Source organism: Phocoena sinus, chromosome 1 (genome assembly GCF_008692025.1).
Source record: "Phocoena sinus isolate mPhoSin1 chromosome 1, mPhoSin1.pri, whole genome shotgun sequence".
Lineage (NCBI taxonomy): Eukaryota > Metazoa > Chordata > Mammalia > Artiodactyla > Phocoenidae > Phocoena > Phocoena sinus.
Window position 1 is genome coordinate 136,382,860 of NC_045763.1, and position 16,623 is coordinate 136,399,482.

The following is a 16,623-nucleotide window of genomic DNA, read 5'->3' on the forward strand; positions in this document are numbered from 1 at the left end:
GGGGCGCTAGCCCGCACCGCGGGGAGCAGGGGGAACGGCCCATGAGGCCCCGCCCCGCTCCATGCGGTCCGGCCCTCCTGCCCGGCCGGCCTCTCGCACCACCACTCGGGCCTGGGTCCGCCGCTCGCTGCTGGGTGGGGGGGCTTGGCTGAAGGGCGGGCCGCCCTGCGGAAAGCGACGTCACGGCCGTTCCTGCAGGGTGAATGAATCAAAATGCCTGGGTGACCGCGGCCTCCTGGGCGGCCGGCACGCGAAGGGTGGAGGGGGAGGGGGAGAGAAGCGGGCGGGGGGAGGGAGGAGGGGAAAAAAGCCAGAGCTGCAGCAACAGCGTCTCCTCAACCCGGGATGTGCACCAACCCGGGAGAGCGAGATCAAAGGGATTTGAAACAGACTGAGGACTGGCGGGGGGAGGGGGGCAGGCAGCCTGTGGAATCCTCCTGTAGAGGCGGAGGGTCCGGCTTCCACCGTGACTTCGGCGGTCTGGTTGGGTTTTTTATTATTTTCAAATTTCTGAATCCAGCTTGAGCGAGAGAACGAGAAATCTCCGTAGACTGCGACTCGCTGGCTCTCGCTCGGAGATGATGCAGAGCGCAGCTGTCCCCGCGGAGGGGGCTGTCAAGGGGCTCCCGGAGATGCTTGGTGTGCCGATGCAACGTAAGACACCCCCCTTTCTCGCTGACTTAATTTGATAACAAGACGGCCGGCAGCTTTGGCCGGTTTGGGGCGGGCCGGACGCTGCGCGTAGCCTGGACCGGAGAGGACGGGCGGGGCGAGGGGCCGGCGGCCCGGGCGCAGAGGCGGTCACAGGGCAGGGGCACCAGCTAGAGTGCGTTTGAAGGGCCTGGCCCTTGGCTTTTGGGGGCCGAAAGTGAAAGCCTCCCGGATGGTGCTTGAGGCGAGCCTAGGGATACCGAACCCCGCATCCCCAGCCCATGTTTTTTCTAGGAGCCTTGGGGAGAGTGCTGTCTGGGGACAGACACCAGAGGAAAGAGCTGCAGGCCAGGCCTAAGCGCTGGGGTGGTCCCCCAAACCCTCCTCCCCCGCCGGGGGAGGGGGCTACGGTCAAAGCTCGCAGTACCGCTAGTGCAACTTCACCCCAGCTGGCGGGAAGTTAGAGAGCGCGTCCCCCGCCGCCCAGGCTGGCGGCGCAGAAGCCCAGGCCACACGCGCTGTCCCCGCGCGCAGGGCGTGCGCGCCTGGTGCGTCCGCAGCCGCTGCTGCCCGCGGCGCCCGCCGCCTGCGCCGCCAGGGACTGCCGGCTCCTGGTGAGGAAGTCCACTCGCCATATTCCAGCTAGCCGAGGAATGAAGGGAGGGAGAAGCACCGCGACGAAGTTGTGAACTCGGGGTACAGCCTTGGTGCACGCGAGAGCAGGCTCTCAGTATGGTTCAGATTCGAAAGGAGAGAGATAAGGGTGTGCGGGCGCTTTCTTTCCCGTGCCCGAAATTAGGAAGGCGGCCGGAGCTCGGGGCTTGTTTATCCTCAGGTGCGTGCGTGTGTGTGTGTGTGTGTGTGTGTGTGTGTGTGCGCGCGCGCGCACGCGCAGGGATTTTCCCAGTGAGAATTTTCTCTGTTCCTTGCTGGTGAACGAGGTCTTCGGTGGAGAGTCTGTGCGGAGGCCAGAGCAGGTCCCGTGGCGTCGCGCTCGCTTGGCTGGCGCCGCGTGAGCCCTGCCCCGCAGGCTCGCGGGTTCTGCGGAAAGCCTCTGGGCACGGTAGAGAGAAGAGGGGCTCCCTCACTCCGCTCGCCAAGGGGCTGTGCTTCCGCCCGCGACTTCTTCAGTGGACCGGTAGCTACATCCTTGAGGTTTAAGTAAGGACCGGCTCATCCACAGAGGGTGCCTACCTAGGAACTAGGGCGCAGCAGGGCGCCCTCCTGCGCCCCGGCTCTCCATGACATGGTTTCTGCCCCAGCAGTACCTCCAAGGCAGGCTGGCGAGCCTGTCTGTCCCCTCACACCCCTACCCCGCGACTTCCTGGGAAGTTTGTGAGAAGGGACTAGAAGAGGATAGCTTCACTCAAACCTACTTAGGTTGCTCTTTGACTATATACTACAGCTATGTTTTGTATCTTTTTCTGTCAACTGTTGGCAAACAGTTCCAAGTCTGCGCTGTGCCTTGGGGAATTTACCGTTAAGATGTGTCTGTGGAAGGCGTGGGGGATTCACTGACTCCTTACTACCCCAGCCCACCGAGGGCAGGGAGGGAGTGGATTGTCAGCCCCTGCACAAACACAAACCCTGGCCAAGGTGCTGCACCTTAAGTTGATTGTACCTTTGCGCGAGCGAGGGGAGTGTGTGAGTGGGCGCAGGTGTGTGTGACTCACGTCCTTGTTACCCAATACAGCTGTGCTTTAATAGTTGTGGTCCATAGGTGGCCTCTGTTAGGACCGCAATGTAAGACGGTGGGTTTTGCTCTGACAGCCTTTCTTTGGATGCGCAGGACACACTCTCAGAAGGTCTCACTCTTCGTTTTTCTTACTCAGAGGCAGCTTTGATTTTGTCGTCAGGAACTCGATTTCCTAAATTGCCTAGAACTCACCTTCAGAGCTACAGTTCGCCAGGCCTCGGCGTCTGGGTTGGAACTGTGGAAAACTTAACGAGGTAGAGAAGGGGACTCTCATCCCAGGGTGGTCCAGTGAGGCAAGGCTGAACCAGGAGGGGTTGGTCTGACCTTCCTTTTGTCTTGCCGTGGTTCTGTGGCCTGGGTTGGAGGAGGCACTGGCCAAAATTTAGGGGACCAATCCCTGAAGGCTTTGGGATCAGCTTTTTTTTTTTTCTTTTGGGGATGTGTGTGGATTTTACCCTCCCCCATTGCAGCAGATCTGGCTTCTGGCTATTAAGTTGTTGGTGCTGGGCACTGGGGGACTGGTCCCCTCTGGCACATATACCCAATCATTCTCTTTCTTGGGGCATCGGACCCAGTAGCCTAAGAATTCCATGGAGGGGGGTGGACATGCCCTTGGGTCTCAGGGAGGAAGAGGGGTTAATCTCCGGCTGTGGCTGTTTAAACCTGGTAGTGGAGGAGACAACAGAAAGGCTCTCCCACAGGGATCCCTCCAACCTGCCAGCTGGAAGGGTCGCCCGCCACCCCACCACCAGGTTCTGCTTCTTCACTCTGGGCCACCACAGATGGAGCACTTGGCAGCGCAGGTCTAGAGATTCCCCAACCTCAGTGCCTCTGGTGCCCTGGCCTCTAGGGGTGTTTTAGGGGTTGGAATCCAGTATAGTCTTTTGCTTTGGAGGGATGGGTGAGGTGCATTCCCTTCAGGAAAACGTTATCAAATTATGTAATCATTTCTCTCTTTTGGTGGCCTTCTTCCTTACACCCTGTACGCCCCCCACACACAGCGCCTCCCGACACTGCTCACTCCTGGGTGGCCTGGTCTTTGAAGCGATTGCTGGCCTTCTGCTTTTCTGTGCAGAGGTTGCGGAGCAGGTCCCGGCCTTCCCGCTCCGAGAGCCCCTGGGTCGCCCGATCGGGCCATGCCTGGCTGGGGCTTCTCCGGACAAACTCGGGGGTCTTTATCCGTTTGAGGGGTGTAGGCCTGAGCAAGAAGCTCGGGAGAATCCGGAGGGAGGAGGCTGGGAGCAATCTGAGACCAACTTTGGGTAGAGAAATAGAACACCCCGCGCCCCCCCAAAGCGCGGACTGGTGGGCGGGGCAGCCCCCCTCCCGCTGCCTCAGGTCAGTGTTTTTTAAGGAATTCGAACCCCGGCTCCTTGCTCTGAATGGTGGGAGTGCTCTGCAGGAGGCAACACCCTCGACACCCTCGGGGTCACATCCAGCACGCGCAGAGTTCCTTGTTTTGTGGGCGCCAGTGGGTAGGTTCAAAAAAGGACTTCGTCCTAAACTGATGCGTCCCAGCTACTTGGCCCACGATTTAGGGTGGCTGGTTTCTCTTGTTTCCGGCACAACCTGCCTTTGTCCGGGGTCGTCCCCGCTGCCTCCCCCAGGGCTGCCGAGGTCCGAGTTCCCACAGCGCCTAACCCAGCGCTGGGTGCGCTGGCTTCTTAGCCTCCTCCGAACCTCTCTCCTCCCCGAATCCAGCAGTTCCCCCACGCACCTGGGTCCTGTCGGCCCCTCTTGCTGACCAAGACGTTTGGGAATAGTGGGGGACGTCCAGGGAGGTGGGCGTTTTATCCGCCCCTTGCCCTCGGTTTTGGTCCATCTCACACGTAGTCTCCCGGGGCTCGCAGGAAAGGACAACGGACATCCCGGAATGCTGGCTAGGGAGCAGGCCAGCCCCGCGGGAGGAAGGAGTGATTCGCCGGGTCCAGGCTGGGAGTGGTAAATGAGAAGCCAGCCCGGGCGTCTCCCATCCCTTCCTTGTCTCCTAAAAGATCTGTCTTGCGCTCATGTGAACCCCGAAGCTGTGGGGGGAGGGCATTTGATTTTGTATTTGGCAGGATCTGGGCGAAGGACTCCTCAGGACGCCTCACTACCCTTTCTTCCCTTCCCGGCGCTCCTGCGCGGGGTGAGGCTCCCTGCACTGGTCGCGTTAGAATCCTCGTCCCCGACCTTATCCTCTTGCGGGCCATTTCTTAAGGGTGGAGTGAACTCACTTCCCGGTGGGCAGTTCTCTCAAACTCTAGAGCAGGGATTTGCTCTTAGTCCCATTCCTGTCGTTTCTTGTGGTGCCAGGAAAAAAAAAAAAAAAACGGAAAAGAATATAGAGATTGAAATTCCATCAGATTCCAGTACAGATATCCAAACAGCAGCCCCCGACGCCACAAACCTCCTTCCCCGCGTCACAAAAATATTGTCAGGGGCGGGCCAACTTTTAAAGGTCAGACTGGCTGTCCCCGTCGGCAGATTCGGGCCTCGCGGGTTGGGGATTCAAATTCTCCAACCGTGAGGATCCCGTCCCAGCGTCGGGCTAGAGCCACGCACCAGTCAGAGGGAGTTTGGAGAAACCCGGGTGACTGCGGCCGTGCCTCGCTTGGGGTGGCGGGAGGCCGAGGGCGCCCGAGGGGCGCGCTGGCTCCGGCCTCCTCCGTTCCCTTGCCTAGATCGGAGAGGGCAGAGAGGGCGGAGGGGAGCCCGCCTGGGAAGCCGCAGACTCAGGGCGCTCAGGGAGAGGAATTAACGATTTAACCAGGACAAAGAGCAGGCAGGTGGGGCGGGTGAGGGGCGAAGGTCTGCACTGAGCGGTCCCATGTCCGTGTCTAGGTAAGACGAAAAGTCGGGACTGAAGAGAGGAGACAGGACCTAACTCGAGTGGTTTCCTCGCTCGGTCGCGGTCCATCCTCGCGGAAAACCAGAGCCAGGCGGGGCCGGGCGGGAGCGGCGTCCTCGGGTCTGGGAGCGCGACCTGCGTGACCTCGCCGCCACCAGGGCAGAGCTCCTCCGCCCCGCGGGCAGGCGCCGGCCTGGGTGGCCCGGGGGACTGATGATGAATTGCATCCAAAAGCGTTTGCTGCGCACCTATGGGCGGCCCAAGGTCCTGAGCGAGCCTGCCGCGCGCCCTGGGTTTTTGAGGGCTCGCTAGGGGAGGCAGGTGCGGACAGGGCGGCCCTTCCCGTGGAGCCGGCTTCGCACGCACCGCGTCCAGCCGCCCCGAGTGGAGGTCGCAACTGCGCAGGGGGCAAAAGAGGGACGGCCACCGCACGGCGCATTAGGCATTTCTGCTCTTTGGCCCTTTCCCACCGTCCACCTTGCCCGTTCCTCTTACTAGTTTATTATCCCTAGCGGTCTGGGATTGGCCAAATCCGGAACCAGTTTCCTACCTGTTTGCAGCCGGGCAGACTTTTTTCGCGCGAAGAGGCGCGGCAGGTGGGAGCGCGGCCAGAGAGCGGAGACGGTAAGCTCTTTTCTTGCGCATACCCATTTCGCACCAAGAATTTGGGAAGACAAAATTAACCCCCTACGCTGGCGGCACAAGTCTTTCCGTGACTTTTTAACCCTTAGAAAGCTGTTCTCACATTTTGGGAGCGGCTCCTCCGGCACAGAGCCTGGAGGCAGCTGGCGGGTCCCTGCGCTGCGCGCGCCCTGCCCGCATTCTCGTCTGGGCTCCCAGCGCTCAGCGGAACTTGAAGAGCGCTTGAAATGTGGCAGGCTCAAGAGAGACGAGGTCTGTACCTGCGCAGCCGTTGTTGTAAATTAAATTCGATATGGGGAGGGAATTGGTAACACTGTGTGCCCGGCGAGAAATGGAGCGGGTCGCGGGTTGTACCCACCATCCTACAGAGGAAGCCGCGGCTGGCCTGGCACTAAGCGCAGGCTTCACTCTTTGGGGCTCAGCGGTTAGCTTCATCACGGATGAGACCTTTTGTTTTTTTAAAAGAAGGCAGGGCGAATGTCTTTTAAAGGATTCTGAAGGGTGAAACTTATCAGGAAGAAGAATTACTAGCAAAACCCCGGGCGGGATGAAACCAGGAGCGGCGGAAGTTAGAGGAAGGAGTACCAAAGCTAGTTGTACCTCCCTCTTGACACGTCGAAAACAAAGCGGGGTTAAGACAAGAATGTAGGCTGAACGCTCTGGGGATTAGAGCAACGTGAGTCCTCAAGACGTCTTGGGGACCGCCTACGCGACCAAATACCAGGGTCGATTTTTAAAAAATCGAGTCCTAGAGGTGAGGTGGGGGTCGAGGCAGGCGGGAAACCGGCAAAGCAATGGCTTTCCATTGAGTAGACAAAACACAGCCCACAGGGGCGTCTTGGATTTTGAACAGTGACCTGATGACCCCGCTGACCAGGTGTAGACAGCCTCAAGTCCTAAATATTTCCATTGTCCTAACACTTCCCTTTTGCCTCGGATTTTAGTGTCCTTTCACTCTGTGCTACAGTCAATCAGTGATTACTTAGCACCGCATTAGCAGACAGAACCCAGAGAGACTCAGGCGCTGGGAGGGCTGCAGCGGAGGAAGGGGAGGGAGACAGTCACACCTGTAGTCATCCAGATTGGGAAATTAGTTAACAGGGACTCACCTTTCTTTCTATCACGTTGTTAAGGAATCTCCTTCGAGCCTCTTGATTTAGTCAGTAATGGTGGATATCTTGTGGTTTTCCCTGGGAAACTAATCTTCTCCAAATTAAGGAGTTGTGGAGGGGGAGGGTTGGTGGAGTTGGATGGAGGGACCTTGTGCCATTAGGGAAATTTATCAGGATTCGGGCTGAGAAGCTTTGGAATGCAGCGAGACTTGGAACCAGTTTAGCTGCTGAGTGGATGCAAGGAGTCATCTTACCCACTTTGGGAAACCTAAGGTTGGAGACAGACTGAAACAGCAGTTTGCTATGGCAGCGACAGATGCATTACTGTATATAGATTGCTGGGTTCCGAGATGGCTGGGGGTGGGGCTTACTTTTGTAATGGTTTTCCGCCTTTCCTCCCTTCCTGGAATGCGTTGTTAACAATGCCTGTAACCCAAATGTGAGCGAACAGGGTCTACTGTTTTTAGTAAAATTCCATCGTGGCTTGAATATCTGTATTCCTTCTCTCTCTCTTCTTCCTTTATCCCTTCCTTCCTCTGTCTCTTCCTTCTTTCCTTTGTGAGATCTTTGCGGGGAGGAGCATGGGTTTGTGCAGGAATTCTGAGCACCGGGGTGCCATTGGGGGTTGAGTGCCCAGCAAGCTACAGAGAGGTGAGATCCATCTCTCTCACTGTGTTCCCAGGAGGCCTGGGAGGGAAGAGCAGTTTCTGGGTCCAGAACCAGAAGCAGCCCTGGAGCTGGGCTATTGTTTGCTGTAGGAAGAAAACCTCACATGCCGCTGTGAGGTTTTACCTGTTTTAGTCCTCAGTTTTACGGAACCCTGATCAAAATGGAACACAGATCAGCCATTCCGAGGCACTGCAGTTGGGGGTAGGTGGACAGGTTGGGTTTAATTGGCAAAATTGAAATTGATTCTCCCTTGGAAAATGGACTTCGGGTTAACTGTGTTAGTGGCGGACTGGAAAATCATCTTGGGAGGCAACTCCTAACCACTGTTGTTATTTTGGTGGATTTCTTTTCTCAGATCGCCCCACTCCCCTTCCCTCTGTCAATCTGGGTCTAGTCACAGATGTTTTACTGCGGCATCTCACGCCCAAATGCCTTTAAAGTATAATTTGTTTTCATTATAATGTTAGGGGGTTAAGGGATTGGTTCTGGGAATAGCTTAATAGAGAGAAAACTTGTGGCCAAATTAATTGAAAGTTTCTTCTTATGAGGGACCGGTTGCCAAACATATGGAATATTGCCACAGAATGAGACATCAGAAAAATACGTTGTGGAGATTTAGCAATGATTAAATGTGAAAAATGGAGTGGAAATAGATGTGTACGGCATTTCCATAGACTGTCATGGATTTGTTTAATGTGATTTTTCTGTTTTATTTGCAATTACTGAGAATATTCAATATCCTACTGAAGATTACTAATTCTGTGTCAGTATATAATCTAGAAGATAATTCTATACCCCCAAATATATGTTTACATTTGTTATTTTATTGACTATGGGACTCCTCCTATTAAAATGTTATTCAGATTCAGCCTTAAAATGGTAACATCAAAATTGTCTCCAGGATACTTTTGAATTTGATCTTTTATTGAAGAGGTTACTATTTTTTGAGCTAAGCAGAAGAACAAAGGAGATTTTCAAAGGGTCGTCAAACCACCAAATGAAACAAATAGGACCCGCGGTGGGAAGGCTTCTGGAGGAGAAATGGAGGGAAAATAGAACGTTAGGCGTGATCATTTCTGATATGAAAAGGATTTTCTGACTTCTTCCTAGTTGTGAGTCATTTGTCAAGACAAATTAGAAAACAAACTAGAAATTAGATAAGATGTAGACTGAAATATTTTCAAAGTACGTAAGTGAATAGAATTATATTAGAGAATATAATTTACCTTAAATGTGATACCAGTGTTTTTGTTTGTTTGTTTTACTTTTCCCAATATTTTTGTGGCTGGCCCAGATTACTACTATATTTAATGCTGCCATCACCATCACAAAGTTCAATAAACCTTTTATCCTTAAGTTTAAAAGAATTAATATTGGAATTTTATGCTTCAGCTGTGTTGTTTATGAGATTATTCTTACTAGGTTATTGAGATCCCTTAAGAGAAAGTTAATGAAAACATTTTGGAAAATTATGTTATGGGCTCTTCAAGATACATTGGTTTAGAATAAGGGAACATGTAAATAAGGAAACCCTAAACTGTTCAATAAAAATGGAGTGTCTTTAATAGGGAAAGAGCAAATAAAGAGCCAGGAGGGGGAAAAACACCAGACACATCTAGTTATGATTTGTCATATAAACTGCATCCTTGGTCTCAGTCCTCTGTTCCTTCAGCCACAGTTAGCAGGTGATTTAAAAGGGGAGTTGTGACCAGAAAACAGGATTTTATTGTCAATGGTGATGGCAGTGACTTTGATTTGGAAAGTTTTATTTTTAAAATATGTATCGAATAACAGAACTTTTAATTAAAATAATTTAACTGTACCTCTGTTATTATTCTTAGATTTGGATATTCCAGAACTTAGGTATGAGTTTAGGCAGGCCTGGTGTCATACTTATGTCCTGTGGCTTTATGTTGACACACTTTAGAATTAGTCATTCCCAGACGAAATCAAGGAGCCCCCACTGAGATTATTTTCCCAACCCGCCTTTTCAAAACCATCTTCCTTCTTACTCAGAGAACCTTAGGTAACAGAGCAGCATTGTCTGCCGTTAATTTTTCTCCCCCTTCTATGTGGGGAAGGACTAGAGAATTCCAAGAAAAACATTTGCATAATATTTCAATTATATGTGTGTTTCCTTAAAGCCCCATTTGGCTTTTTTTGTAGTCAGTAAAAAAAACTTAACAAATAAATAAAATTGTGTAGTTTTGGAAACATACATTGGCCAAATGTTATTTAAGACAGAGTGCAAAAAAACTACTTACCAGCGAAAGGATTTGGGATGAAACCCACCAGACAGAGGTGGCTTTGGTGAACACAGTTGGAAACCTTGGTCTTCAGTCAGCCCCAGAATCTATCCCAGAGAAAAAGAGGGTTCCAGCCCTAGTTTGGCCCCCAACTGTGTACCCTAAGGGAAACCCTTTTAAATGTAGATTAGAGGTTCACTTTTCTCAAGATCTCTAGGAGGAGTAAATGAGCTTGCAGATTTGCAAGTACTTGACAAAGTTCAAAGTGTTGGTAAACTTAAAGAGGAAGATCATGGTTCCGTTTTGCAGAGGGAGTCACCCTCTGCGGGCTGGAGTGCTCCTGGGTGTCAAGGGGATGGCCAAGCCGATAGGGAGCTTTGTGGGGTCTGCAAACGGGGGACCCTGGAAGCATCTCCCCTGGACCAGCTCCCTATCCAGAAAGAAGCAAGGAAAACCTTTTCCTGGGCACTAGGCTGTCAAGCCAAATTGTCTGTGAAACAAAAAGAAGAACTCTTATTTGTCCAAAAGGCAGTGAAAAAAGCAATGTCTTGCAAGATTCCAAAGCGGCCCATCAAAGTCCAAATTTTACAAAATATTAATCTGTTCTGAACACTATTCCGACCAGTACAGAATACCTGTCTTTAAAATATTACAGTATTCACTTGCATTATGAGTCTAATGGAAATATCTGGAATTCTAAACCACTTTCCCAGAAAGGTACACTTTGTTAAATACATTTTTGAAGTCATCGTCAAGTATGTTCGTTCTAGTTTTAGTCTCTTTAGTGGAAAAAAATGTTTTTCCTCACGTTGTTCATCTTCTGTGACCAAAGAGACAGAAAGCACACTTTTTCAAAGAATTAAAATCGATCAGACAAACACAAACCATTTCTGAAATGTTTCATGGTGGCCCCTGGTTCCTTGAGAGCAGTTTCTTGGAAATGAAGAAACATTGAGTGGGGAATAAAAATGTACAATACTTATTCTATATCACCAGAGGGCTGAGGGCAATTTGATCTACCACAGACCACATCAGACCTTTGATCTCTTCCACTTCCCAGCTTTCTGAAACTTCACTAACGGAGGAATTTGGGGATTTAAAACAGAGTCCATTGTTTGATGGGCCACTCTGAAAAACAAGCCCCTTGTACCTCCACTAGGGCACTCAGGTGATCTGAGCGCTGGGCATCACGTTGTGTATTTTATAAGCTTCCTTGATGAAGAAATAGGTTATGGCTACAGGCAAAGGGTTTTTAGTTATTTCATATCAAATAAGAAATAGTCACTTCACCATTGGGCATTTAGATGTCTCTAAGAAAAATACTAGAAGCCTCAAATGTTAATATGAACTCAGCCCTTTCTTACCTGAATACATTACAGCAAAAGTGAAGTGAGGTCAGGTAGTTGGTGGTCCTAACCGCCCCACTCTCACCATTCACATGTGAGGAGGGGCCAAGGTCTGGCAAATTTGCCCTCATTCTATGGAAGAGAGAATCTGACAGATTTCTTTATTCCAAAAAGACCGAATCCTGTAATGTTGCATTATGTGCTGTTCATACTCTGGGATTAGAAAGGGTTGTACATTTTCCAGATGCTTTAGAACTAGGGGTGTGGAGGAGAGTTTTGAGTGTTTTGGAGGGGGCGGTGGGGGAAATTATATTGGGAAATAAAGAAGCATGAAATAATTTTGATACACTTTAAATATATAAATCCATCTTGCTGTTGGCTGGTCAGGAAAAGGGAGAAGGGAGCTGGCCATTGAGCTTGGACAAATGTATCATGGGGCTGAGGGTCTTATACTCATTAACTGATATGATCACACAACACCACAACCCCAGAGACTGGTGTTATTATCTCCATTTTACAGATAAGAAAATTGAGGCTCAAAGAGGGTAAGCAATTTGTCCAAAATCACATACATGGTAGAATCAGAATCTCAGAATCTGGCCTGGGATTTATTGTAAACGATTTGGCAGACCTAAAAATTTGAAGATCTAAACTCTTAACAGAACTGAAAACTTTCAAATTCCCTCAATAGTTTTCCCAAAAGGTCTTTGAGCAAAATTTTCTAGTTCCCCCTAGTTTTCTATTTCACTCACTGCCCACTCTCCCCACCGCTCCAGAGTTGGACAGCTCCCTCATTTCGGAGATGGCTTCCTTTCCATAGACACAGCTTGACTTCAGAAGAATTGGCTTTTTCCTGGAATCACAATGCCTTAGCCCTTGTATCAGGATATGTGTGTGCATGTGTTTGTGTGCATGTGTGAGTGTGTGTTAGTATCTGTGGTATATGTGTGTGTACATATGAGTATGTGTGTGTGCTAAATATGCATGTCTCAGTATATGTGAATATGTGCAGGTGCGTTTGTGTCTAAGTGAATGTGGTATGTGTGGGTGCCTTTGTCTATGTATGTGTATGTCTCAGTGTATCTCTATTTGTGATTATGTTTTCCTCTGTGTGTCTGAGTGTATATGTGATTATGTCTGTGTTGTGTCTTTGTGTATGTTGTAAGTATGTGTGAATGTGTGTTCATCTGACTTGTGTATGTGTCTGTGTGAGTGTGTGTGATGGTGTCTGCTTGGATAGCTGTGTACACACAGCTGTTCTCCCTGTGGGCTTAGGTCTGTGCCTTGGGCCGTGTCTCTCCTGGGTGCTGGTGGATGGCCCTGCAGATGGGAGTGTATTGTACTGTGTGGTCCAGCATCTCCACAGATTCCTTGTCTTTTCAAGGGATGTTGCTGTCTTTTCATGCCTGGGTTTACCCTCTGCAGAGCCCCAGCAGACAGCATCACCACAGAACACTTTCCTGCAGATAAGATAAAAACTTTCATTTTAAATGAAATGACTCCTTGGATCAGGAACTGAGTTTATAGATCAAATGCTGTCTTAGTGAGTGCAAGGATCTGCTTAAACTCCAGTTTTTAAAGTAAAATTTCGTGATATCAAATACTGCATGAATAAGTTGAGTTTACTAGGGATTTGGAAATTTTGGTTATGACTTTATTTCTCTTAGGAAACCTATATAACTTCTGTCCTGTTCAGACTCTAAATTATTTTTTAAAAATCATAATTTATTGTAGGTTAAAAAAAAAGATTTGTTTTGTTGCTCTTTAAAATTTTCTAGCTTGTTCATATTTCACACATTTATTTCATCTAAATAATTGCATGGAGCACCGTCTCCTAAAGTGTGGGGTTGAGTTCACAGGTCCCCACCCCCTCACAGGCAGGGATGAATCTGAACTTGACAGACGCCATCAACAAGCTGGCACTTTGCAGCTGGGTGGAGGCGATCAGCCGGACAGGGGTTCCCACTCCCAGCCCTCCTTGGGCATTAGGTGTTTGTCCCCTACAACACATGCATACTCTGTCCAAAGGATGGAAATCTGTCCCTCAGACATTTCCGTTTGCCTAATCGTTGGGCAGCACCAGAGGCCAGTGGCTCGTCTACTCCTGTCACTGCACACAGAGCAGCTTTGAGCCACCTCCATTTACCCTCCATAAAGTGACAGGGTAGAACCAGCCAGGGTGGGGTGATGTCTCAGACCCTCCAGCTCTGGGGTTGGGTGAGCCCGTCTTGCACACAGGCCCAGTTGAAATCCTGGTTCCCCCGTTGTGGGACCTTGGACACTTTGCTTGATCTCTCCCAGGCTCCATTTCCTCATCTGTAAATTGGGGATAATAACACCTCCCTCACCAAGTTGTGCGGATTGAGGAAACATACATTTAGGACCTGGCACAGTTTATAACAGGCTCTTGTTGCCTGGTTTTACTATTACTATGGGTATATTGTGGGTCTCTTAAACCATTTCTACATTATCTCTGTTTTAAAGAATGCTCTCTCTCTCAAAATCTACAGTGGAATACAGTGGGAAAGGTTTTGTTTTCTTTTAACTTAAAAAGCACCCTTAGTATGTCCCTTACATTTTTGCCAGACTCAAGGACCCCCCAGTTGGGTCCCAAGGCCTCTCTCTGAGAACCCCTAGTTTGGCCAGCCCAGCCTGTCCCTGCCGGATACATCCCCAGCAAGCTGGAGGTCGAAAGAAATGGCTGTCTACTGCTTTTAGTGTTGTTCCTAAATATGATGTTGCCTCAGCTTCCAAGCCTCTAAAACTCCCCTGCCCGCCCTTCCCGCATACATTAGCCTTAATGTATTCTCTCTTGAATACTCATCATATTAAAGCTCCCGGTAGATACCTTGCTCGAAATAAATTTTACGGGCATGCATCCTCGCCCTCATCCCCATGCATTTGTGGCCAGGAGGAGAAATATAACCGCTTTCCTCGGAGGCCAAACAACAATTAGGTGGGAATTGGCGGCCCTCTGGCCCGGGGGGAGGGCGGGGTGCAAGGAAGGAGCGGGCTCACGCCCCGAGGGTCGTCCCCAGACCCCAACCCCCAACCGTCGGGCTCTCCAGGGGTTAATTTGCCCCCGCTGGCCGGCTGCCTGGCTCCTGGGACAAAGACATCCCTAGCGGGTCGTGTCCCCGGGGCCTATGGTCCACGGCGACACACAGGTCGGGCCGGGCACTCTCGGCTCCGGGGGCAAAGGTTCCTGCAGCTCGGCACCCGCCCGTCGGCACACCTCTTCCCTGAGCCAGAGGGCTTCTCGTTAGGGCTTCCTTCCCCTCCTTTTTGAAAAAGATGCCTGAGCAATCTTCCTCCACACCTCCTTCCTCAAGCCCCTGGCTCCGCAGCTGCCACAGCTCCGAACGCGAATTCCTGCAGGGGAGACCCACACCCTTTCCCGCTTAATGGCCAGGTTTACCTGTGTTGTCTCCACCGCTTGGCCAGGCTGGACTTGTCATACCACAGCAGCTCCAGGTTATCCTCCCCTCATTCCCTAGAGTCTCACCTCTTCTTTCCCAACCTCCAGCTGGTAAGGGCCCTGCTCTCGGAACCCTCCCTGGCTGCTCCAGGGATGCCAGTCCCTGATGGTCCCCGGAGAGAGGCAGGCGTGTGGTTGAACGGGCACCTGCCTGGAGGTGCCAAGCACGCCTCCCCCCCAACCACGGCATAGTTGCTGTGTGATGTGGGCCCTCTCTGAACCTCCGTGGGGGGATCTTGACATCTTTGCGGAGATTCTTGGTGGGAGTTCAATGAGGTCAAGCCCAGGATCGTGGGCCCCTAACTTTCCTTACTCTCAGTCCAGCGGCACCACCTCGAGCACCTGGTTACTGCAGTTATCTTATCTCCTAATAATAGCAAACCTTTACTGAGCACCTACTGTATACCAAGTCCCATCCTACGTATATGGATTCATTTACCTTGACAACAACTCTACCAGGTACTATTGTTATCATCACCCCACTTTTACAGGTGAGAAAACTGAGGCAGAGAGAGGCAAAGTAATTTGTTCAATCTTAGAAAGCGGAGCCAGGACACAAAATTAGGCAGTCTGGTTTCAGAATCCGTGGTCTTCATCTGTGTCCTACCTAGCCCTTCTTATTTGATGGGAATTCGTGTAGCTGTCATGTGTTTAGCACTTTTCTGGGGCTCCTTGGTAAGTACTTATTGGTTGAACAATTTCTTTGCCAAGGAGGAAATGTTTTGAGATAAAAAGAAAGTCCCATCTGAACTGGGACAGGTACCAAGTGTCCAGGGCTACATGTATCTGGTAGTTTTCATGGGGCATTTTGGTCTGAGAATCAGGCCAAAGGGCAAGGAATTTAGTGAGTATGACTTTTGGGCAAATGGTGGTGGCTGCCAAGACCATGAAGGAAACAAGCTGTGCTGGGGTTTAATTGGGTCCAAGATAGACAATTGTGTGTACAGGGCTAATGATGACAGTTAACGAATGTCCCAACAGTGTGTCTGTAAGTTTTAGATGCAGATGACTTAATACTTGAGAAGGCTTTCTCTCTACATAGGTTTAGATGTGCTTAAAATTTCCCCCTAATGCTTTGAGACTAATTCCCTATTTCAACACTTTAAAATTATATCACAACCAACAAACTTGTTATGAATCAAGAAACACTAGATTCACGAAATCTCACGAGAGATTTGGTTTTAGTACTTTTGTTGACATTTTGGGGTGTGCAGGAAAAACTAGTGAAGAACTGTTTCAAGTGAGCTTCTTAGAGAGGATTTGATCAGTAATTTATTTGGTGAAAAATATCTGTGGAGTTACTCTTGTGTGCCAAACATTGTGCTAGGCACAGATGATACAAAACTGAGAAAGAAATGCTGTTCCTGTTCCTTGAGGATCTCGCCTTCTGATGGGAAAGATGGTGTGTAAAAAAAACAATTAGCAAAAATGCTATTTATAATAGAGGTGAGAAACCCCAGGGTTACCAGTCTTATGACATGCTATATCATGAGGCTACCATAGGAGGCCAAATGCTCGCACTTTTATGTTTTTGTTCTTAACATTTGTTACCTTCCCTTTTTTGAGGAAAAGGACCAGGGAAAATGGCTAGAGATGCTAGCACTATTTGTTCATCCAGCTGTGAAAGCCTGACCATTTTGAAACTAATTCAGTGACTCAAAATACTATCAACCCCCTGAGCAATCCCTTGGTAGAGATGGGATGGCAGAGAAACAGACCTTGGATAGGAAGTCACCCAGCACAGGAACAGGGTGCGGTAGTGGTTCATGTTCAGTTGCAGACAACAGAATCCATTTTCACTATTTAAGTGGAGAGTGATCAGTTACCAGATATGTAGTAGATGACTTTTAACTCAGTGGAGCCAGTTCTGGACCAAGCTGCTGGGAATAACTCCCAGCCCCCAGAATGTTGTTGCTTCTACCATGATTGCTCAGGACATTAAAGCCAGAGAAC

The 16,623-nt window shown here is 50.1% G+C and overlaps 1 protein-coding gene across 1 annotated transcript in view; it reads left to right on the forward strand.

Annotated features, from left to right (window-relative positions):
- Window positions 1-578: 578 nt before the first annotated feature.
- LHX4 (LIM homeobox 4) overlaps window positions 579-16,623 on the forward strand; it is a 42,768-nt gene continuing 26,723 nt past the window's right edge. Inside the window, exon 1 of the mRNA XM_032650704.1 lies at window positions 579-654. Coding sequence (XP_032506595.1) covers window positions 579-654 — 76 coding nt within the window. The remainder of the gene's footprint in view (window positions 655-16,623) is intronic.